This window comes from Microtus oregoni, unplaced genomic scaffold (assembly GCF_018167655.1).
Source record: "Microtus oregoni isolate MIOR12 unplaced genomic scaffold, Mior012 000029F_ref0000214, whole genome shotgun sequence".
In the NCBI taxonomy this organism is placed as follows: domain Eukaryota; kingdom Metazoa; phylum Chordata; class Mammalia; order Rodentia; family Cricetidae; genus Microtus; species Microtus oregoni.
In genome coordinates this window covers 20,975,861-20,999,524 of record NW_024543088.1, presented here as the reverse complement: position 1 = coordinate 20,999,524, position 23,664 = coordinate 20,975,861, and the positions used below count along the sequence as shown (strand labels likewise).

At 39.3% G+C, this 23,664-nt stretch overlaps 1 gene segment (V, D, J or C); it reads right to left on the bottom strand.

Annotated features, from left to right (window-relative positions):
• LOC121464736 overlaps positions 1 to 20,203 on the bottom strand; it is a 994,671-nt gene extending 974,468 nt beyond the window's left edge. The window contains 2 exon segments of the V gene segment in view: positions 19,686 to 20,004; positions 20,124 to 20,203. Of these exon segments, the coding sequence occupies positions 19,686 to 20,004; positions 20,124 to 20,169 (365 nt within the window).
• Between the last annotated feature and the right edge of the window lie 3,461 nt (positions 20,204 to 23,664).

The window sequence follows — 23,664 nt, the reverse complement described above, 5'->3', positions numbered from 1 at the left end:
TATTTTGCTGAATTATCAGCAAAGTTTGTCATCACAACATCATAAACATAAAAAGTGCTGAAATAAAACATTTTGTAGCTTTAAAACTATTTAAGGCCTCTTTGACCTTCTCTACAGTAATAGAGACACTCTGAGCCTAGGGAGACGTAGCCATATGGTAAGAAGACAGCAGTTATCAGACTGCACCAGGGTGTTTGTGTTCTACTTCCCCATCTGTTTGTACCATTGTGTAAATGATCACCGTACCACAGAGCACAATAATACACAGCCTCATCCTCAGGCTGGGCCCCTGTGATGGTGAGGGCTGCCTTGTCTCCGAGCAAGGAGACTGAGAATCGGGCAGGAACATGTGGGACTCTAATGTTGGTATCACCTATCAAGCCAGTGTATACCTGGTAAGATTTTTCTTGGACCCACTTGGCATAGTTACTGGTGGTAACAGCCCCAGTACTGGAGCCACAGGTGAGTGTGACTGTCCCTCCAGGAGATGTGATGAGTGACGTTTCCTGAGTCACAACAGCCTTGGAAATGGCCCCTGCAAACAGGAGAGAAATCCAGTGGTCAGTAGCAAAGCAGAGAAAATATGTGCACTGTTGCATACCCACTCCAGCCCAGAAGGGTCCCCTGACCTGTGCAGTGAGCCAGAAGTGTGATCAAAACAGAAATCCAGGCCATGACTCACAGTCCAGGTCTGTTCCTTTCAAAGTTGTTGAGCACTGGGCAGTGCCACAGGGCTAACTAAAATGCCTAACATGGAAGGGTGTGCACAGTAATGCAAATGAGCTCCTATTTCAGGGTGATTATATGATGTCAGGCAAAAGTTTTTGAGTTGGCACAAATTTATGAGAGCATAGGTCAGAAGTATTACTGTTAGCTTCTTTTGCTTTTCTAGAGCCAAAAGTATCTTCAGTCTAGTGTCCTAGAGGGTCCTCAGCAGGGCAGGCCATATTCTATCATGTTTTATCCTACAGAGAATTATTGCAATATGTAGGCCAATATAAAGGAGTGAATAAAGAGAAATGGTCAAGACATTTAGAAGAGCTCACAGTAAGGTAAGGATGGGAAAGTGACTTGCAGGTCATGTGCTTCTTCTTCCCACGTTTCACGTCATGGAAGACATGTATAGTAAAATGGGTCTAAATCAGCAGTATCAAATGACTGTGATGCCTCATTACACAGGCATAAGAACTGGTGAATGGAAAGACAACAGTGGTGTCTGGCAAGGACGTAAAGGAAGTGGATTTCTGACCCATTATGGAAGTGGCAAGCATTTCAAAAGCAGTCCATTTTACAGTCAGCATCAGTTTATCATGTGGCTCACCATTCTGCTCAAGTGTGTTCCCACATTAACACGTGGGAATATTGATGCAAGCTAAAATTATTCATGGTCAGGTAACCCAATAACATGGAAGGTAACAAAGAATCCATAGTATGTCTGTGTTATGATGCCGTGCACAGAAACTAGACAGGATCAACCGCGTGTACACACAAGCATGTAGCTGGGTTTTTTAATCACCTTGTGAGCTCTTTGAAGATTATAATTTTGGAGTGTAGATGCTGATTTGTGAAATAAAGGGATACAGTGTTAAGCAACAAAGTAGATGACTGGATGCAAGGTGTTTGGGATGAATGTATAGGTAAAAAAAAAACATAGGGTGGCAGGAAAAACCTAAATTTTCATTTTCTTAAAGTATATATATAAATATATATACATGTACATGCATATCTATGTTGTGTGTGTATATATGAATGTATATATATATTTGCTTCCATACTCAAAAATAAACATTTTATAGCAATTATATATGTGTGTGTGTACTTGCCAAACTTTGCCTTGAACGTGGATATGTATTTTATAAAAATTACAGTTCAATAAAATTATTTTAAATTTATAACAATAAAATAATTCTGAAAAAGATATTGACACCAAGCCCATTTTAGAACTTCTTCACAAAAGATTATATGTTGAAATATGCTTACCAAAGCAGAATAATGATGTAAATCTCTTGTCAATTGTATTTTTGTTCCACATGATACACTGAATTACTTCTAAGACAATGCCAATACATAAGAGGCAGTATTTGTGCCTCAAGGCAAGAAACCACTGACTGGCGGACAGAGAAACTGGTAAGTGGCTCTCCCATGAAAACCAGAGCTAACATTCTCATTGAACAATGAAAATGAGATGTAGAGTGGAAACCAGAATTCAATCAAGAAGCAAAATGGCAACTGAGCATATCGGCAGGAAAGGACTGGGTGAGGAGAAAGCATGGCGATGATAGAGCTTCTGGTACTCAGTGATTTGAGAATCAGATTTGATTTGGGTGTGGTCGCTGATAGGCGCTGACCCCATCCTGTGTCCAGGATTCACTGGATAGAAAAATTATACTTCTATCCATGCCTTGATACACTAATAATTCTGACACTCTGGGACTTAGTGTGGATCCAGAAGTTTTTTGAAAGGAATAACATCTGAGCAATGCGGGGCTCTAGACAGGAATGAGTGCATGCTGAAGTGTTAGGGCCTGAGCCTGCATTGCACAGGATGTCAAGCAGATGTGGCAGTGGTGACAGAGTTAGTGACAGTACTGAAAACATAGGGTGGAAGGGAAATCTAAATTTTCATTTTATTAAATTATATATATATATATATGAGTGTGTGTGTATATAATATATATGTTTCCATACTCAAAAATACGCATTTTAAAGCCGGGCGATGGTGGCGCACGCCTTTAATCCCAGCACTCGGGAGGCAGAGGCAGGTGGATCTCTGTGAGTTCGAGACCAGCCTGGTCTACAAGAGCTAGTTCCAGGACAGGCTCCAAAACCACAGAGAAACCCTGTCTCGAAAAACCAAAAAAAAAAATACGCATTTTAGATAAATTACATGTGTGCGCACTTGCCAAACTTTGCCTCAAACATGGATATATATTTTATAAAAATTACAGCTCAATAAAATTGTTTTAAATATATAACAATAACAGAATTCTAAAAAAATATATTGATACCAAACCTTTTATGGAACTTCTTTGCAAAAGATCACTGGTTGAAATATACTTACCAAAGCAGAATAATAATGCAAACCTCTTGACATTTGTTTTTATTCCCATATGATATATTAAATTATTTCTAAGACAATGTCAATACATAGGGGTAGGATCTGTGCCTCAAGGCAAAAAATCCCTGACTGGTGTACAGAGAAACTGGTATGCAGCACTTCCCATGAAAACCAGAGCTAACATTCTCATGAGGCAATGAAAATGTGATGTGGAGTGGAAAATCAGAATTAAATCAAGAAGAAAAATTGCTACTGGGCATATTGACAGGAGAGGTGTGGAGAAAATTTGGAGATGATAGAACTCGTAGAACTCAGTGATTTAAAAGTCAGATTTGACTTGGGTATGGTCACAGATAGGCTTGGACCTATCCTGTGTCCAAACCTATCTGTCATTGTATCAAAAATAATATTTCTAGCAATGAATTGATACATGAATAATTCTGTCACCCTGAGTCTTAGTGGATCCAGAAATTGTTTTTGAAAGGAATTACATCTGAGCAGTGGGGAAGTAGAAACAGGAGGGAGTGCATGCTGAGATCTCAAGACCTTTGCCTAGCTTTGCACAGGACTTCAAAGTAACATAGCATAGTACTCTACTAGCATGGAGAAAGATGTGATAGTAGTGACAGACCTTTGCCTAGCTTTGCACAGGACTTCAAAGTAACATAGCATAGTACTCTACTAGCATGGAGAAAGATGTGATAGTAGTGACAGAGTTATTGGCAGCGCTGAAATGACAACGAAGGAAAGAGGATGTCTCATGAAGCCCCGGGGCATGAAGGAATACCTTGTGGCCACTGCACTGTGAATCAGCATGTCTGGCTTCTACTGGTCATGTTAACAATCTTGTAGCTACTGATTACTATTAAGTGAGCAAATGGCATCTCTTCTATGCCAAGGCTCTTTTGAGGCAATGGTACTTAATTTACCGTAAATGCAGACGGGCCCACAGTGCCTGCTGCTGGTATCAAGGCCCATAGTCACCATGGCCAAGAGGCTGTGTTCATTTTCTACCTCACCTCATCTCCTAATCTACTGAAACATTCCTAGACTAATTTCTTAGTTGTGAGATTCTGATATGCTGTGTGTAATTCTGTAGGTTCTCACCACCAAGAGTGGTCTTCCTTGTGAGCTCTCTCTGCTGTGGATTGTGTAAACATGAACTCTTAACAGCCTTCTACCACCTGGTCCTCAACACTTAGAGCAGTTACACTGTGAGAGACAGGTGCAAGAGGCCCTGTGCTGTGTGCTGTGGATTTGCCCCTGGGAGGAAGCAGCTGCTAAAACAATGTAATGGGCCAGTGAGCAACTGTACAGGGTAAAGCGAACCTAAACTCTAGGATCTCTGAGACTTCTGATGGGTCATAGTTCCCTCTAGTGGCTTCATTATTCTCACTGTTTCAGGTTTTTTTTTTTTAATAATTTTTTTATTAAGAAAAGAAGAAAAAAAACATAAACAAAAAACAAGTTTCCACCTCCTCCCAGCCTCCCATCTCCCTCCCCCTCCTCCCACCCTTCTCCCCCTCCTCCCACCCTTCTACCCCTCCCCCCACTCCTCTCCCCCTCCCTCTCCAGTCCACAGAGCAGTCCAGGTTCCCTGCCCTGTGGCAAGTCCTAGGTCCTCCCCCCTCCGTCCATATCTAGGAAGGTGAACATCCAAACTGGCTAGGCTTCCACAAAGCCAGCACATTAAGTAGGATCAAAACCCCGTGGCATTGTCCTTGGCGTCTCATCAGCCCTCATTGTTCGCCATGTTCAGAGAGTCTGGCTTTATCCCATGCTTTTTCAGTCACAGTCCAGCTGGCCTTGGTGAGCTCCCAGTAGATCAGCTCCACTGTCTCAGTGGGTGGGTGCACGCCTCGTGGTCCCGACTTCTTTGCTCATGTTCTCCCTCCTTCTGCTCCTCATTGGGACCTTGGGAGCTCAGTCCAGTGCTCCAGTGTGGGTCTCTGTCTCTGTCTCCATCAGGTTTTAATCATTGAACCACTGTTTACTAATTTTATCTGAAAGCTCTAAATTTATTTTCCAAGATGACTTGTAATCATCACCTTTCCTTCTTTAATTTCTTTTGGTTTATAGTTATTTCTCTCCTTTTTGAGAAATTATCCCCACACTTTTTAGATTGGGAATTTTAATTACCTGTAAAAGAGCCCGAATTGACTGGAACAATTTGCATGTGGCTCTTTTGCCAAAGACTCTGTCAGTACACATTCCAGGATATTCATCACAGTCTCATCTAGTGACCAATAATTGCAGTCAGTTGTAACTTGCTATCAAAATAATGATGGCAGGTGTTCCCTGCAGTCATACATTTTCACAGCTATTTTTATTCCAGTGTTGTATTGTGTATGTGTACATGTGTGTTCACGCATGTATTTCTGTGTTTATTGGGAATAGGATTATAGCCCACAATTTTTTTGAAATTTATGTATGTTTTTCATGGTGTATAGAAAGGTTATATGGTTTTGTGGTTATTTTTAACCATTTCACTTTGATGAATTCATGAGTTGTATAAGGTTTTTGTAGAGTGTTTAGAGTCTCTTACATAAAGAATTATCATCTGAAAATATTTTCCTATTTCTTTTTTTAATTATTTCCCTATTCCTAATACTTTGAATACCTTCTCCTATATTACTGCTTTAGCTGAGACTTTAAGGATTAAGTTTAATAGATTTGGGAGTACAGATGGAGTTATGGACACCCTTTTCTTATTGATTTTAGTGGGAATGCCTTGAGTTCCCCCCCCCATTTAACATGATGTTGACTTTAAGTGTTTTTCTTTTTGTTTTTATTTTGTTTTGTTTCTTTTTTATTATGTAGTGGTATACTCCTTTCCTCTCTAGTCTCTCTATGACGTTTTTAAATGTTTAATTATTTAGATGCCAAATCCATTTCCCACACCCTCCCCTCCTCCTGCTTCTTTCGCCTGCCCCCCTCCTACCACTGCCCTACTCCCCATTCACTCCTCAGAGAAGTAAGGCTTCCCATGGGAAGTCAACAAAGTCTAGCATATCGCTTTGATGCAGGACCAAGGCCCTTCCCCACTATATCTAGGCAGAGCAAGGTATCCATCCATTAAAAAAAAATGGGTTACAAAAAGTGAGAACAAGCAGTAGGAATTAATTCTGGTCTCACTGCCGGTGGTCCCACGGTCTGCCCCAATCATACAACTGTCACCCACATTCAGAGGGCCTAGTTTGGTACTATGCTGGTTCCCTTGCCATCAGGCTGGAGTTGGAAGACTTCCATTAGCTCAGATAAGCTGTTTCAGTGGGTATCTCTCCATCCCCTTTTCCTCTTCTCCTTTTCTGCCTTTCTTTTTTCCTCCCACACGTGCTCCCATTTTTTTGAGAAGATATTGTCTATTACTTTTTCTCAGGGAGATCTATGTATGTTTCTCTTGGGGTTCTCCTTGTTACTTAGCTTCTCTAGGATTATTGACTATAGGCTTCTTATACTTTGCATTATAGCTAATATTCACCTATGAGTGGGAATATGCCATGTTTATCTTTCTGGGTCTGCATTACCTCACTCAGGATAGTTTTTTCTAGTTCCATCCATTTGCATGCAAATTTCAAGATTTCATTAATTTTTACAGCTGAGCAGTACTCCATTGTGCAAATGTACAATATTTTCTTTATCCATTTTTCACTTTAGGGACATCTAGTTTGCTCCCACATTCTGGCTATTACAAACAATGCTGCGATGAACATAGTTGAGCAAATGTCCTTTTAATATGGTTGAGCATCCTTTAGGTATATGCCCAAGAGCAGTATTGCTGGATCTCGTGGTAAGTTGATATCCAATTTTCTGAGAAACTGCCATAACTGATTTCCAGAGTGGTTATACAAGTTTGCATTCACCAGCAAAAGAGTTTCCCCCCTTATGCCACTTCCTCTCCAGTATAAGCTATTATTGGTGGTTCTTGTCTTAACCATTCTGCCAGGTTAAAAATGGTATCATTTTCATTTTGATTCACATTTCCCTGATGGCTAAGGATGTTGAACATTTCCTTAAGTGTCTTTCAATGTTTCCCATCATCCACATCCTCTCCAGCATAGGCTATTGTTGGTGTTTTTGATTTTAGCCAATCTGACAGGTGTAAGATGGTATCTCAAAGTTGTTTTGATTTGCATTTCCTGGATCACTAAGGAGGTTGAACATGACCTTAAGTGTCTTTTGGCCACTTGAACTTCTTCTGTTGAGAATTGTCTGTTCAGTTCAGTACCCCATTTTTAAGTGGGTTAATTAGAATTTTAATGTCTAGTTTCTTGAGTTCTTTATATATTTTAAGAGAACAATGTCAACTCCAAAGGATTCCCTTTAAACAATAAATTCAACTGGATACATTTAGATGTAGTGCTAACTAGTCGTAGTTATTGTTGTCTGTTTACATGAATTTTATGATCATTTAGAACCATTATATACAAACTAAAAGAAATTGTGAGCAGATACTACATCCAAAGGCATCAGTGTATGCACAAGTTGTTGCAGATGTGGAGAAGGAACAAGGCCCAGGAGGCTGAGTATCCATCACTGGCTCTCATACCTCTGTCATGTTTAGAAACCAGCTGTGCCAGACTTGAATGTAATATTCAGACTCCAAGGTTAGGTCGGAACTCAAAGGTGTGCACAGTGCCTATATTACCAGATAAATATTTAGAATCTTAGAAACAGCTGGAGTTGTTAGAAATAGTCTTGAGGACACAAAAAAGAGGCCACCACTCCCACAAGAGCACCTCAACAAGGTAAGATCTGATCAGAAGGGTGGATATTCACAGGAATGGCAGAGCAAGCTCACGTGGACAATAAGACCTCCACCATTTAACCTTAACTAAAGGATAAAGAATGTTGTCCTCATTAGCTGAGGTCCAACTTCACAGTGTATTTTCCCATTACAGTCCATCATTATTGCAGGGAACTCATAGCAAAAGGATCTTTAGAATCTGATCACATAACACACAGTCAACAACCAAGACAAATGACTACATCTTCAATCATTTTCTGGCTTGTACTCAGCATAACCTCAAGCTTATACAGTTCAGGACAGTCTACATAAACAATGGTGCCACTAAAGTAGTCTTCCAATATCAAACAAGAGAATTCATCAAGTCATCCGAAAGTAGATAAACTCCAGATTGAGACTCTCTTCTCAGGAGATACTATGTTGTCAAGTTATCAACTAAAGCATGCCATGACAACATCATTATCACAAATTGTGTTGAAATAAAATAGTTTGTAACTTTATATAATAGCTTTATGATGTTCTCTGTGATAATGGAGAATATACACTCTGATTTAGAAACATGCAGTCATATGGTAAGAAGATAGCAGTTAGAAGACTATACCAGGGTGTTTGTGTTCTACGTCCCCATGTATATGCGCCATTGTGGAACAGACCACAGTAATACACAGCCTCATCCTCAGGATGGACTCCTGTGATGGTGAGGGCCACCTTGTCTCCAAGCAGCGAGCCTGAGAATCGGGCAGGAACACCTGAACCTCTATTGCTGGTCCTATATATCAGACCAGTGTATACCTGGTCAGAGTTTTCTTGGACCCAGTTGGCATAGTTACTGGTAGTAACAGCCCCAGTACTGGAGCCACAGGTGAGTGTGACTGTCCCTCCAGGAGATGTGATGAATGAAATTTCCTGAGTCACAACAGCCTGGGAAATGGTCCCTGCAAACAGGAGAGAAATCCAGTGGTCAGTAGCAAAGCAGAGAAAATATGTGTACTGTTGCATATCCCACTCCAGCCCAGAAAGGTCCCCTGACCTGTACAGTGAGCCAGAAGTATGATCAAAACACAGTCCAGGTCTGTTCCTTTCAAAGTTCTTCAGCACAGGGCAGTGCCACAGGGCTAATTAAAACTCCTAACATAGGAGGGGGCATACACATTAATGCAAATGAGCTCCTCTTCTATGCTGCTTATAGGATGTCAGGTGAATGTATTTCATTTGACACAAGTTACTGATCACCTATTAATAATAATAAAGATCAGGAACACTATTGTTCAGCACCCTTTGCTTTTCCAGAGCCAAAAGTATCGTCTATCTAGTGTCCTAGAGGGACATCAGTCTTGCAAGTCATGCTCCACCAAGATTTGTCCTACTTACAGTGAGAAACGGTGAAAATCATTGGGTCATGCAGGCATTTCAAAGCAGTTCATTCACAGTTAGCATCACTTTGTCATGTGGCTTATCATTATGCTCAAGTTTGTTAATTCATTAACACATGGAAAGATTAATACAAGGCAAAATGATTATAGTTCAGAAACCCAAATGTCTGTAAAGTAACAAAGAAACTGCAGTGTATCTACATAAAGATGCTTTGCAAAGAAACTAGGAAGGATCACATGCTAATACACACAAACCTATAACTAACTGGGTGTTGAAATCATCTTGAGAGATATTTGAAACTTGTAATTTTGGAGTGTAAGTACCTGTTCCTGAAATAAGGGCATGAAGTTTCAATCAACAAAGAAGATGACTAGATCCAAGATTCATGAGATAAATTTACAGGTAATAGTGTAGAGTGAAAGAGAGAATCTAAATTTAAATTTGTTAAATAATAATAATGTACACATATAAATGTGTGTATATATGCTAAATACTCAAAAATAAGTTTTATATAAATTATTTGTGTGTGCACATAGCAAAATTTGCCTCTAATATGGTTATATATTTTACACAAATTCCAGCTAAATAAACTTATTTTAATTGTATTACAATAATGTAATTTTAGAATGATATTAACAAGTCAATAGAACTTCTTAGCAAAAGATTATTAATAGACATATGGTTATCAAAACAGAATGATACAAATCTATTGACTGCTGTTTCAGATGCACACAATAAATGAATTTTTTCTAAGACTATATCAATATTTGGGGCCAGGATCTGGGTCTCAGTGCAAGAAAGCTCTGATTGATAAACAGGGAAGCACATAAAGGGGCTCTGCCCATGACAGCCAGAGCTAACTTTCTCACAGATCAATGAAAGTCAGGTGTGGAGTGGAAAATCAGAGTTAAATCAAGAAGAAAAATAGCTACTGGGTATTGGAGAATGTTCTGTATTCTGTCAATTATATTTTAAATAAACACTGATTGGCCAGTAGCCAGGCAGGAAGTATAGGTGGGACAACCAGACAGGAAGTATAGGTGGGTCAATGAGAACAGGAGAATTCTGGGAAGAAGGAAGTTTCTTGTGCAGTCCTAGCCCAGCCACAGAGCAAGCAAGATGTGACTGCCTCCCTGAAAAAGGTACTGAGCCAGTGCCTAACATAAACAAAAATAATGGGCTAATATAAGTTATAAGAGTTAATAAGAACCCTGAGCTAATGGGCCAATCAGTTTATAACTAATGTAGACCTCTATGTGATTTCTTTGGGACTTAACTATCATGGAAACCCAGACAACAACTAGGCTTATCAACAGCAGAGGACTGGGTGTGAAGAAAACATGGGGATGGCAGAATGACCAGAACTTGGTGATTTGGTAGTTAGATTTGACTTGGGTATGGTCACAGATAGGTGCTGACCCCATCCTGTGTCCAGCATTTATGGGATGGAAAATTTGTACTTCTAACCATGCCATGATACAGGAATAATGCTATAACCTTGAGGACAAGTGGATCCAGAAGTTTCTTTGAAAGTAACTACATCTGAGCAATGGAGAAGTATAGAAAAAAGTGGCTGCATGCTTAGGTCTCAGACCTGGCCTAACATTGCTCAGGCTCTAGCCTAGTAAAGCATGGACACAGATGTGATCGTGGTGACAGAGTTAGTGACAGTGCTGAACTTGGTAGCAAAGAAAAGAGGATGTCTCATGAAGCCCAGGGCTTTAAGGAATATAGTGTGGCCACTAGCTTCTACTAATCATGTTAACAATAGTGACCATAGTAGACACGCATAGTAGACAAAATGGCATGTGCCCCTAGACTGATTATCAAACCTCCCTGTGCCTTCTTGGTTACTCATGGTTATTCATGGTGTATCTTTTGTTATAGAACAAGCTTTGTGTTTCTTTTCACTTGTCCATCGACTTTTTTAATATCTTGATGCCCCCTAGGAAGGATGTCTATGAAGAACAGTCAAGAGATACAGGGCTTGTGAACCCAAGATTTTTCCCTCCCTTTTCTTTAACTGAAACACTGCAATGAGTATTTATACGGTTGCATTAAGATGAATTTTAGAACAGTAATAATCAGCCTCATCCACAGGCTGCATTCTAAGTGTGAGCAACACCTTTGTAATGTCTGAGGAATCTTTGAACACAAGCAAGTTGCTGGGGCCCCTGGAGTCAAAAGATAAATTCAGGTCTCTGTAGTTCTGCAGGATATTTTCAAGGTGTTTTGGATTCCCTGGGAAGTAGAAAAGCAGAGCTTCCACACTGAAGCCACTGCTCTAGCTGCAGTTGAGTGCAGCAGATGCTCCAGAGGATACAGACTTAGAGCAACTGAGTCAGCACAGCTTGGCAGAGGGAACCAACAAACAGAATGGGGATAAATGTGGTAGAGACCAGAGTAGGTGCTCCCATGGATTGCTGGACAAGATGGACAAGACTGAGTAAGAACTGTGACCCATTGATGCGCATTCCTACCTGTGACTTGAGTGAAGAGAAGGAGGAAGAGCCCAGGCATGAGAGAAACAGCTCCTGACCATGGGGTGGCCTGGCCTCAGATCTCATCATATTCCCTCATCCTGCCTGACATAGAGCCTCACCTGCCAGTGTGTTTCCATCCATGGTTGCCTCTGCTCCTCCCTCAACCTTAGTGCTGATGCTAAGTTCACACACACTTTGGAGGATGGAGGTTTATTTAAGCACTGGGGACCTCTCAGGAAGAAGGGCCTACTGAGCAAGGTAAAGGTTTGTGTAAGGGAGTCTTACAGGCTAGAGAAGATGCCACTACTGATTTCTTTTTTTGAATAAATGATAATTATTTCTGCTTCATAGTTCTATTAAACATGTCCATGCAATATGTTTACATTTTAAAAATACACTGTAGGTACAATGCTATAGAATTATTATACTGTTATAGTCCAAGTTGCTTTTTGGTTAACAGTTCCACATTACATTTTCTTTTTTGACTTTTTAATAACTTTTCTTTCATTTATTTTACATACCAACCAGTTTACCCTCCTTTCTTCCCTCCTCCTCCCTCCCCTTTCACATCTACCCCCCTTCCCATCCACTCCTCCTCTATCTCCATTCTGAAAGGGACAGGCCTCTCATGGGCTTGTCCAAAGCATGGCACATCAAGATGAGGTAGGACCAAGTTCCTCACCAGGTATGGGGAGCAAGTTACAAAAAAGCCAGCTAAACACCAGGAAGATATCCTGCTCTCACTGTTAGAAGCCTTACTAACAGTTGATCTCTTAGAGTTTATCATGTAGCTTGATGCTACATGATTGTCACACACAAGCAGAGGGCATAGGTCAGTCCCATGCATGCTCCCTGACTGTTGCTTCAGCATCCATGAGCTCCCTTGAGTTCAAGTCAACTCTCTCTGTGGGTTCCCCATCATGACCCCCTAGCTGGTACAATTCCTCCTTCCTTTCTTCTACAAGACCCTCCAAGCTCAGCACAGCGCTTGTCTGTGGATCTCTGCCTCTGCTTCCATCAGTTACTGGATAGAGTATCTCTGATGGGAATTAGGGAAGTTACATATCTGTTTACAGTAAATGGCCAGTTCAGGCACCCTCTCCACCATTGCTAAGAGTTTTAGTTGGGGTCATCCTTGTGAGTTCCCTAGGGGTTTCCCTGGCACCAGGTTTCTCCCTAAACCCAAGGTACACTCCCATCAAGATATTTGTTTTGTTACTCTCCCCCCTCCAATCCCATTCCAGCACCTGCAGTTACTGATTTCTAACCAGTAAGCAAATGACATCTCCTCTATGCTAAGGCTCTTTTGAGTAAATGATCCTTAATAATCAGTTTACTGTAAACACAGACTGCCTCACAGTGCCCCCTGCTGGTTACAGTGCCCACAGTCACCATGGCCAAGGAACTACATATTCATTTTGCAGTTTACCTGATCTCTGCATCTATTGAAGCATCCCTAAACTAATTTCTAAGTTGTGAGATTCTAATGTGCTGTGTGTAATTTTCTAGGTTCTCACCACCAAGATTGCTCTTCCTTGTGAGCTCTTTCTGCTGTGGATTGTGTAAACATGAGCTGTTAACAGCCTTTGCCACCTGGTCCTCAGCTCTCAGAGCAGTGAGAGGCAGATGCAGGGAGGCTGGGCGTTCTGTGCTGTGTTTTTGCAGTGGGAGGAAGCAGCTGCTGTAACTCTGTAATGGGCCAGTGAGCAACAATGCAGAGTCCAGTGAATTTGAACAAATGAGTCTCTGAGACTTCTGAGAAGGGCCACAGTACCCTCTGCTGGTTTCATTATTCTCGGAAATGAAATTATTATCCATTGAACCACTGTCTACTTATTTTATCAGGCAGCTGACATTTATTTCCCAAGCTGATTCGTAATCATCACCTTCCCTTCTTTAATTATTTTGGTTTATATTTATTTCTCTCATTTTTGAGAAACTATTTCTAAATTTTTTAGATTGGGAATTCTATCTACCTGCAAAAGTTCCCTGAATTAGAGAACCAATTTACAAGTGGTTCTTTTGTCAAAGACTATTTTAATACACATTCAGGGATATTCATTGTACTCACATCTAGTGACTAATTGTTGGAATCAGTTGTAACTTGCAGTCAAGATATTGTTGATTACATTTCCTGTAGGCATACATTTTCCTAGCTAGGTTAATTCCCATGGGGTGTGTGTGTGTGTGTGTGTGTGTGTGTGTGTGTGTGTGTGTTGTGAAGGGAATTATATTTTACAATTTTGTGAAATTTCCATGTTCCCTGATGTATAGAAACATTTGATTTTTTGTTTATTTTTAATCATTCAACTTTGCTTTAATTATCAGCTCTAAAACATTTTGTCTCGGAGTGCTAAAAGTTTCTTATGTAAAGAATCATCATCAGCAAATAGGGATTCCTTTATTCTTTTCCCATTTTTAACCCTCTTATTGCTTTATCTTACTGCTTTAGCTCAGACTTTAAACACTAAATTGAATACATATGGGTGTGTGGACACCCTTGTCTTTTCTTGATCTTAGTGAGAACGCTTTAAGTTTTCCTCCCATTTAAAATGATGTTGACTATAGGTGGGTTTTTGGCTTGTTTGTTTTTGTTTTTGTTTTTTGTTACGTTGAGGTATACTCTTTTCATTCCTAGAATCCCTACAACTTTTTGAAATCCTTAATGGTGATCATACATTAAAGCATAACTGGGCTAATAATTAACCACATGGAGGATGTGAGGACATTAGAGTAAAAAAAAATCCCTTCTTACAAATTGTTTCAACTGTGCTATGAAGTCAGTGAGCAGACAATCTACCACAGAAAGGGAGAAAATCATTGCCCAGTATACATGAGTCAGAGAAAAATATCGATAATATTTCAAAAGAGAAAGGTAAACATTAAACACCAAGAAGATGAACAAGCCAATTAGCAATGTATCAGATGAGCAGAGTCCTCAAAAGAAGAAATAAAAATTGTTAGTAAATGCTTCATAAAAATCATTCAACATCCTTAGCCATCAGGGAAGTGCAGATTAAAAGTATCTTAAGATTTCATCTCACCCTAGTTAGACAATCAATCATCAAGAATGGAAATAGCAGCAAATGCTAGAATGGAGGTGGGAAAAGAGAAACTTCCATGCACTCTAGTAGGAATGCAAGGCCACATAGATACTGTCGAGATCAGTACTTAAAATGCCAAAAAAAGGATTGGCTATATATCCTGGCTATAATTTCATGGATGTACACAAAATACTTTATAGCCTGCTACAAAGATACTTGCACATTCATGTTCATTGCCACCTAATTGCAATAGGTAGGACATGAAATTAATTTAGCTTTCTGGAAACTGACCACTAGTTAGTGAAAATGCCATACATGTACAAAATTGAATATTACCCAGTTATAAAAGGAAACTTAAATTATGACCTTTGCAACTGAGTGAATAGAACTGGACAAAAAAATTTAAAAAAAAGTTATACTGTGTGGGGTCATTCAGGCCAGAATAGACAAGTGCCATGTACTTTCTTGCACAGGTGGGTGCTAGCTTCCAGTAGTATGTTTTCTGTGCTTATCCTGGAGTGTATTGTATGGTAGCTTGAATGAGACAACTACCAGATCAGTTAAAAAGCACTTTATAGCTCATGCTAGTGATGATGTAAAGTAAGTTGAGATGAACATTCATCCATTGCTGGTGGGAGGCAAATTCCCACCAATATATTCCCTGTATTGGTACTAAGGAAAGCAACGTGGCAGTTACACCGGATGCTGGGAATAGACCTACTTCAAGACCCAGTTATAGTGCCCTTAGACAAATACCCAAAGGATGCTTAATACTGCTACAGAGATACCTTATTTTTCCCCAATTAATCTAAATGCCAACTACCATCTCAAAAAAAGCACTTAAAGCTCTTAAAGTAAACCATAATTGTGCATCTAATTAATAACAATTCTTCAAAAAGAAGGCAGAGTCAGAGAAATGCCATGTAGCTGTCAGAGGAGATAAAACCCCAGAACCTTACAGGTAAACAACAGGCCTCATGGTACAATATATAATAATAGGAATGTGTTAATTTAAGATGTAAGAACTAGCTAAAAAATATGCTTAAGCTATTGGCCAAACATTATTGTAATTAATATAGTTACTGTGTGGTTATTTAGGATTTGGGCAGCCAGGAAACAAACAAGCAATCTCCACCAAAACAATGTACTTCTTTAGAAATAACGTTTTATGTTTTGACAGCAATTGACAGCAATCAGTTCAGTTTTTTTAAGCAGAATTCATACTAATCAGTGTTACACAGAATTTATCAAGTATAAATCCACATTTAAAGTAATACTGAGGCTTTAAAAAATGACTACAAAATTATCCATTGTGGAGATTACTTTAGTAAATTTTCTATTGTAAAAAAAAATTGGTATTATTTATTCAGGAAAACAGGTAGAAGAAAAATTAGCGAAATGCAAAACGAGATGAATTTGTAACTTTTGAGATGCCCCCACGGAACTTGTGTGGATGTTAGGATGAAACTGAAGTGGTGGCAATGATCTCCATAATCTAGCTTTCGTAAACTAGGCTCTAAATCCTATGCCTTTGATTCAGCCAATAGAGTCCAGAATTCATGACTGAAAATATGTACTCGAGTTACAGTTGTCTGCTCCGTCCTTCCAATAGACGTGTTACTACCTAGTGCTGGTGTTCAACTGCAACAACGACTGTTAGACCATAGTAACTACATGGCACCGACGCTCATTTCTAGGATTCTCTCCCTTCAGAAATTCACAGCAACCCCCTCTTATAATGAAAAGCCTAACACAATTTGAAATTTACATAATGATAATTGTCACAACTTTAAACACATGGTTCAGAAACATTGAAAGTACAGGTCTTTAGTAAATATCTGATTATGCTTGCCGCTATTGAGGTATTCTAGTCCTCTGTGCAGAAAAGAGATGTGCTACTAACTATATTACAGCTTAATATCCACAAAAGAATGCTCTATGAACATGTGCAGCTTAGGAGAACATCTAAGAAATCATGTACCGATTTTGTTTCTTTTCTTACCAATAAGCTTAGGCTCATATTTATTTGAACCCAAAGAAAACTATTTTAGAAGTCATTATTTATATCTCATTAGTCCTTTAAAATTCTGTACAAATAGATTAGGGGATTACTATTCCTTTAGAAAAATAGCTGGGCGGTGGTGGCGCACGCCTTTAATCCCAGCACTCGGGAGGCAGAGGCAGGCGGATCTCTGTGAGTTCGAGACCAGCCTGGTCTACAAGAGCTAGTTCCAGGACAGGCTCCAAAACCACAGAGAAACCCTGACTCGAAAAACCAAAAAAAAAAAAAATGAAATAATTTATATAAAGTAACTTGAATGAAGAAATGCTTTGAAACCATAGCAATACAATTCTCATTGAACTAAAAGAAAACCATCATTGAAAAACTAAAATCATGTATTTTCCACGATGAAGTCTGTTGGATTATTTCAAGATCTGGGAAGAAAGTCACAGGTCAGTTTTATTGTACCAACCTTCATGGGGTTGTCCAGAGGGGAGGGAGAAACTTTAAGTGGAGAAAATTAACGCATTAAAAGAAAACTACACTAATCAGGCATGTGGGTGACAGTTGCTGGATAAGAGTCTTGAAACGGGAGAATGCATTTAAAATATAAACTTTACCTCTTGACCAATTTTGCCCAAGACTGTCATGAGTATAACCACATAAAAAATAGAGATTGTGCTATCAGGATGGCTAATTGCTATAAAGTAGCCAGTACTAAAGTTAGAGTCTTTGAGATGATTTAACATTAAGTAGACAGTGATTTGCCTAAAATCAAACATTTTTAAACATATTTTCTTTTACTATTTTTTTTATTTTTATATCCATTGGTGTTTGACCTACATATCTTTGTGGGGGAGTTGAATCCATTGGAAGTTGAGTTAGAGAGAGTTGTGAGCTGCTATGTGGGTGCTGGGAATTGAACCCAGGTCCTCTGGGAAGAGCAGCCAGTGCTCTTAACCACCGAGTCATCCCACCAGTCCCTAAAATCAGACTTCTAAAAGACAGACATCCAGTCCTGCTAGTGCAGTACCATTTCCATCTCACTTCAAATATTTGAGGGAATACTTAAAGTACATTGAAAGGTTTGTTTTTCATGTCAATCTATTCAGAGAGCATTAGATAGATATTTTTGAATACCTATCAAATTTGGGGAGTACTTGGGAAATGTTTCTTCAGCTAGAGTTGAAAGACTAGTCAAACTTGCGTTTTCAAACTCTATTACTTCATTGCTAAAGAATTACTTGCCTTGTAGCTTTTTACCCCAAAATCTTGAGAGATAAGCTTACAATGAAAAATATTGTAAATTCTGGATGCTGGGTGGCAGTGTTGTTTTGATAAACAAAAGCAATATTTTTGGTTTGTCAGCAGGACTGCTACAAGGTGAAAATGCATTCTCCTGATCATTCCAAATGATACACTGCCTCATCTTAACAAACCAACTCACACAAATCCTGAATGCAGCATGCACTATACAACCTACTGATGCTCATCATAGGTTTATGGAAGCCAATTGTTCTCCACGTTCCTAATATTGTGACTTCTTAATACAGTTCCTCGGGTTATGGTGAACCCCAAGCACAAATATAATAATTTTCATTACTATTTCTTAACTATATTTTTGAATCGGTTATTAATTATAATGTAAATGTGTTTTCTAATGACCTAGGTGACTACAAGTGGGTGAAGACCCATAGATTGAGAATCACCGATATAAGCCCAGACTACCAACATTAGTCTCTTCAACACTTTCTAAGCTACAACTGTCTCTAATTATCTTCAACCTCACAACCAGAATTTACTTTCAATGAGTTAAGTTCCAGAAAGACTTGAACCAAAAAAGGGTAATCTGACAAAAGGGCAATGCACTTAATTCTAATATGAACTTTTTACATGTATTAAGACTGTTTAAATTATTTTTAATATAATTTCTTTATTGAATCTTTGGGAATTTCACATCATGCACCCCAATTCTGCTCATCTTTCAGTCCCTCCATATCCTTTCTTCCCCCAGCAGTGACAAACCAATGAAAAAAAAAACCCATACCAAACCAAATCAAAACAAACATACAAACAAACAAAAGAAAAACAAAAAACTCAAAAGAACAAAACGAAACAACAAAACCCTCTTCGATACTCCATCATTTCTGTCTCTCCAATATCTCTTCTTTCATCCTGATGGCATTCGAAGCCTCGGTGTGTCACACAGTCTACCGTTGCTGCCAACTGGGTCTGTTATCTTACTGTAGCTGGGTCTGTGTTGATGTCTGTGGCCCATAAGAACCATGGCGACCATGTGTGATAGAATCATAGGGTCGTGTTAGGCAGGCCCTGTCCTTCACTGGCCCTGGGATAACAGGCCCTGCCCTTCACTGGATGCTGCAGCAAAAAGAGCTGGCTCCAACCTCATGAGGCTGGCACCTACACTCATCAGTGTGGAGAATACTCAAAACTCTAAAGATATCTACCATATAATCCAGCCATACTGCTCCCTGCGATGTGCCCAAAGGACTCGATCTCCTACTCCACAGATGCTTGCTCAGTCATGGTTATTACTGCTCTACATACAATTGTTATAAAATGAAAACAACTAAATGTTCTGCAACTGAAAAAGGGTAAGGAAATTGTAATATGTATGAAATACTATTCATCTATAAAGAAAAATGAAATCATGAACTTGGCAGGAAAATGGATGGAAAGATCACATCACATCAAGTGAAGTAACCCAGACATAGAAAGACAGATATCATGTGTTTTCTCTTATTTGAGATTCCTAAATCAAAATCTTCACATGTGAGTACATATTCTGAAAACCAAAACGGTACTAGTGCAGGGATAGGAGTGGTGGTTAACTATTTCATTATCTTTTACTTCAATAGAAAATGAGTATTATAAAGAAACAAAAAACAGAACTGATATTTTTGTCACAAGCTACAGTTTTTTCCAGCTTCCCCATCTGCATGTATCACTGTGAGAAACATCACTTTCCCAGATGGAGCAATAATACACAGCCTCATCCTCTGCCTGTAGCTCAGAGATGTGTAAATTTGCAGCATTCTTGGAGGTATCTTTGGATCCAGAGACTCTATTGGTGACTCCAGGCCCCAGTTTCTTGTCAGAATCTGAGTAGTAGTACAGGAAAAGCCTGGGAGAGCTCCCCTCCATCTGCTGGTACCAGTAAATGTTTTTACCACCAACACTAATGCCACTCTTTAGGGTACAGGTGAGTGTGGCTGTTGATCTAAGAGACTGAGAAATGGAGGGTGGCTGTGTCAATACAGACTGAGAAAAGGAACCTGCAAAACAAGACACCACAGTGAATCGCAGAGCTAAGGTACAAACTCTTGTGTATTTGAAACATAAGGGATTAACTCAGTGTAGGAGTCATTCGCATTACTCTTCGACCTTTCCCTACCTGTCCAGTAAGACAGAACCATGAAGATGAGTGGAGTCCAAACCATTGTGGCCACGGCACAACTTCTTCTTAGACTAAGGTCTCCTGCTTGGGCTGTCTCATTATCTCATTGCCAGGGACCTGGCAGAAAAAGAAGGCTAATCATGCAAATGACTTCCTGTTAACTCCTCCCATTGGATGATTGACATCCTGAGTTCCTGAAACAGAAAGCTAGGTGATGAGAATTATTTGGTTCAGTGGAATACAAAGCACGTGCTAACATAAAGAGGCCTGTGTGCAAGGACTTCTTGCAGATCCACAGTAGAACAGTTGCTGATTCCTCTAAGTGGAGGACTCAGTCATTGGTTCCATGTCTGCTAAGGTTAACACGTGGGCACCTGTCTTGCAGAAACTCCAGAGAGATAATAGGAATATTCCTTTATGTCCCAGAGCAATTATTTGCTTGTATCTGTCTGAGCAAACACTTCTAAAATGTAAAGAGAAGTAGGCATTTAGAAAGGGACGTTGCTGGATTAAGAAAACAATGCTCAGTGGTGATGGGAGAGGACAGGTTTGTCTTACAGTATTTGACAAGACGTTTGAGAAATTAATATTTCTTACAAGACCCATGCTTAGATGACTCAGAGGAGTAGCCAAGGAGATGTGAGGGATAGATATCTGACTTTTTTTTTTTTTGCATCATTGTATGCTAGAGACATGCTCAAAATACAGGTAAGTCATCAAAGTTAGCAGAGACTCAGAGGGCGGGACGGACTGGGAAAGGATCCTTGCAGTAATAGAGACGAACAGATGGTAGATGAGATGCTGTGGTAAAGTGTAGTAGTGATCTGTGCTTAAGACGCAGATATGGCCGGGGTGACAGCAGAGCTCCTAGGCCTGTCCCTGCCCTGCAGTGAGAAAGAAGCAGTTCAGTACCAAATATCTCCTCAGGGAGTCTAGGTTGTCCCAGGCCTCCTTTCCCACCCCTACAGAAAAGTGGCTTTTCCTTCAGATATGTTTCCCCCAAGGCTACCAAGACTCTTTATGAGCCCTGCTGCTGAAGCTCAGCTAACAAAGAGCCTGGGGTAGAGATGGATAGACTTTCAGTAATGGAAGAGTCCTGGGAGGAATCACTAGCTAAGACTGAGCCCCTTGCTCCCTAAACTCTGACTGGAGAGAAGTATCCCACTGTTGAATCTCCTCTGTAAGCACAGGGTTAGCCCTAATGCCAGTATTAGATCACAGTCCCACAGCGCCCCCTGTTAGCCAAAGGATTCATAATAACCATAATACAGAGACCTCATAACACAGGTTATTCTCCTATTCACAAGATCACAATCTGAACCCACAATCCAAGATTCTGTGTTCTAAATCTGAAATGGATACCGCTTGATCTGCTGTAAAGATTGTCATGTCCAGAAGAAATCTTTGACACTCTTACAAAAAATATACAAGAATAGTAAAATGTTAAGTTCATCTACAGAAAAATGGTAACTAACAGATTACTTCATTGGTATGTGATTTAACATGAAAATATGTATTTTGGTAACACAAACATGCAAACACAAACATACAAATACTATTTAGCTCTAAAGAAAAATAAAGTTTGAAAACTTTCAGGGAAATAGATATAGTTAGAATGTACAATGTTAGGCAAATTCACACAACATCATAGTTTTTTCTATATGTAGGATCTAGCTGATAATATATGTATTACATAAACAAACATACTTGGGGGTGCAGAGGAACATGAAGAAAAGAGAATAAGAAAGGATAATTTAAGGGGATATGGGAGAACTGAATACAGGTAGTGAATATTAGTGATGGAAAACAACATGAGGATAAATCATTTTCTAGTTCTAATTTTTGTCATAGAAATTTTGGTTTGGGTGGTGAATAACTAAAAAAATTATTTGATACAAAAACTGTAGATTACAAATTGAAGCTTTGTAGCTTTTGTTCAAAATGCTTTTTCTAAATGTATAGAAGTTTATTGAGTTTGTATCATAGCAAACAAAGAAAGTGAGCTTCTTTTAATCCAACAGTGATTCTGTTTTGTGAGCAGGTATTGGTTGTTATTAAGGTTATTGTCACCTAAAAGATATGCTTTTGTGTGCTCAAGATTCACACATGCACGCACGCACACACACATACTCACACACACACACACACACTCACACACACACACATGACTTTCCTAACAACTAGGCAATGTGGTTTTTGGACCAAGGGAAGTTCATATTACTCCCTCTGGCCTTCTTATAGCTCAGAACTAGACAGAGTGAGTGCATCTTCCCAAGGCAGGCAGCAACCACTTCCATTTTTCTGGACTTGTAGCAGGATGTTGCAGCTGTACCTCTTCATTCTTCTATATGCCGAAAGCAAACTAACTCTGCTACTTTGTGGAGAGTATGGCTGAGGAAGTGCCCCACCTCAGACAGGTTTCCCACCACATAGAGCCCTTCACAGTGCTGATAATCTCCCCCTCAAGCCAAAAGAATTCTGCAGACCATCTTAGCACACATCCACCACACGTTTGGATTCATCAGATTGGTTGATGCAGAGAAGGGCCTTTGTCTCTGTAGTGCTGTCTCTTTAAACTGAATCCTCCCACTGGCTGGAGGTACGTTTTCTCTTTTTTTGCTCTTTTTTATTGATTTTATTGATCTCTACATTTTTCTCTGCTCCTCTCCCTTCCTCTCCCTTCTCCTTCAACCTTCTTCCATGGTTCCTATGCTCCCAATTTACTAAGGAGATCTTATCTTTTTCTACTTCCCATGTATAGATCCACGTATGTCTCTCTTAAGGTCGTCATTGTTGTCTAGGTTCTCTGGGATTGTGATTTGTAGGCTGGTTTTCTTTGCTTTATGTTTAAAAACCACTTATGAGTGAGTCCATGTGATAATTGTCTTGGGGATCTGGGGAAGGGGTTGAAGGGGAGGGGAGAAGCAGGGAGGAGAGCAGAGAAAAATGTAGAGCTCAATAAATATCAAAAAAGAATGTAGGTTGGCACAACCATTTCAAATATACTATAGAAAGTCACAAAAGCTGAAAATGATCTCATGGACAAAAACAATCTAAAAAAGTCAAATTTACAAAAGAGCAAGTTAGAATGCTTACCAGCAATTGGTGTTAATTATTGCTAGTCTGGACTGTGCTATTTGACCTATAAAATGCATAACAGTATGATTTTACTTGATTTAATGGGCATGTGATTTTGATTGTAATATCCATATTCAATAGATCACGCTGTTTTTATATGCTAATGTTATCACTCTCGGCAAATTTGAGTATACAGTACAATACTGATTGTTACCATCACTGCAACTTACTGTCAAATACCTAACTTTTGAACTTGATTTTTCTGTATTTTGATTCTAAATCATTACCCATAAAATATGTATTAACAAATATATGTAAACAATTCTTTAAATGCAAAAAAGGATGAAGATTATTGATGTTACTTCATATATGTGTTATACCCTATATTCACATATCATGTATATTATTGATAAACACATCATATATGTGATTGAGACACATACACTTGATCAGTTTAATG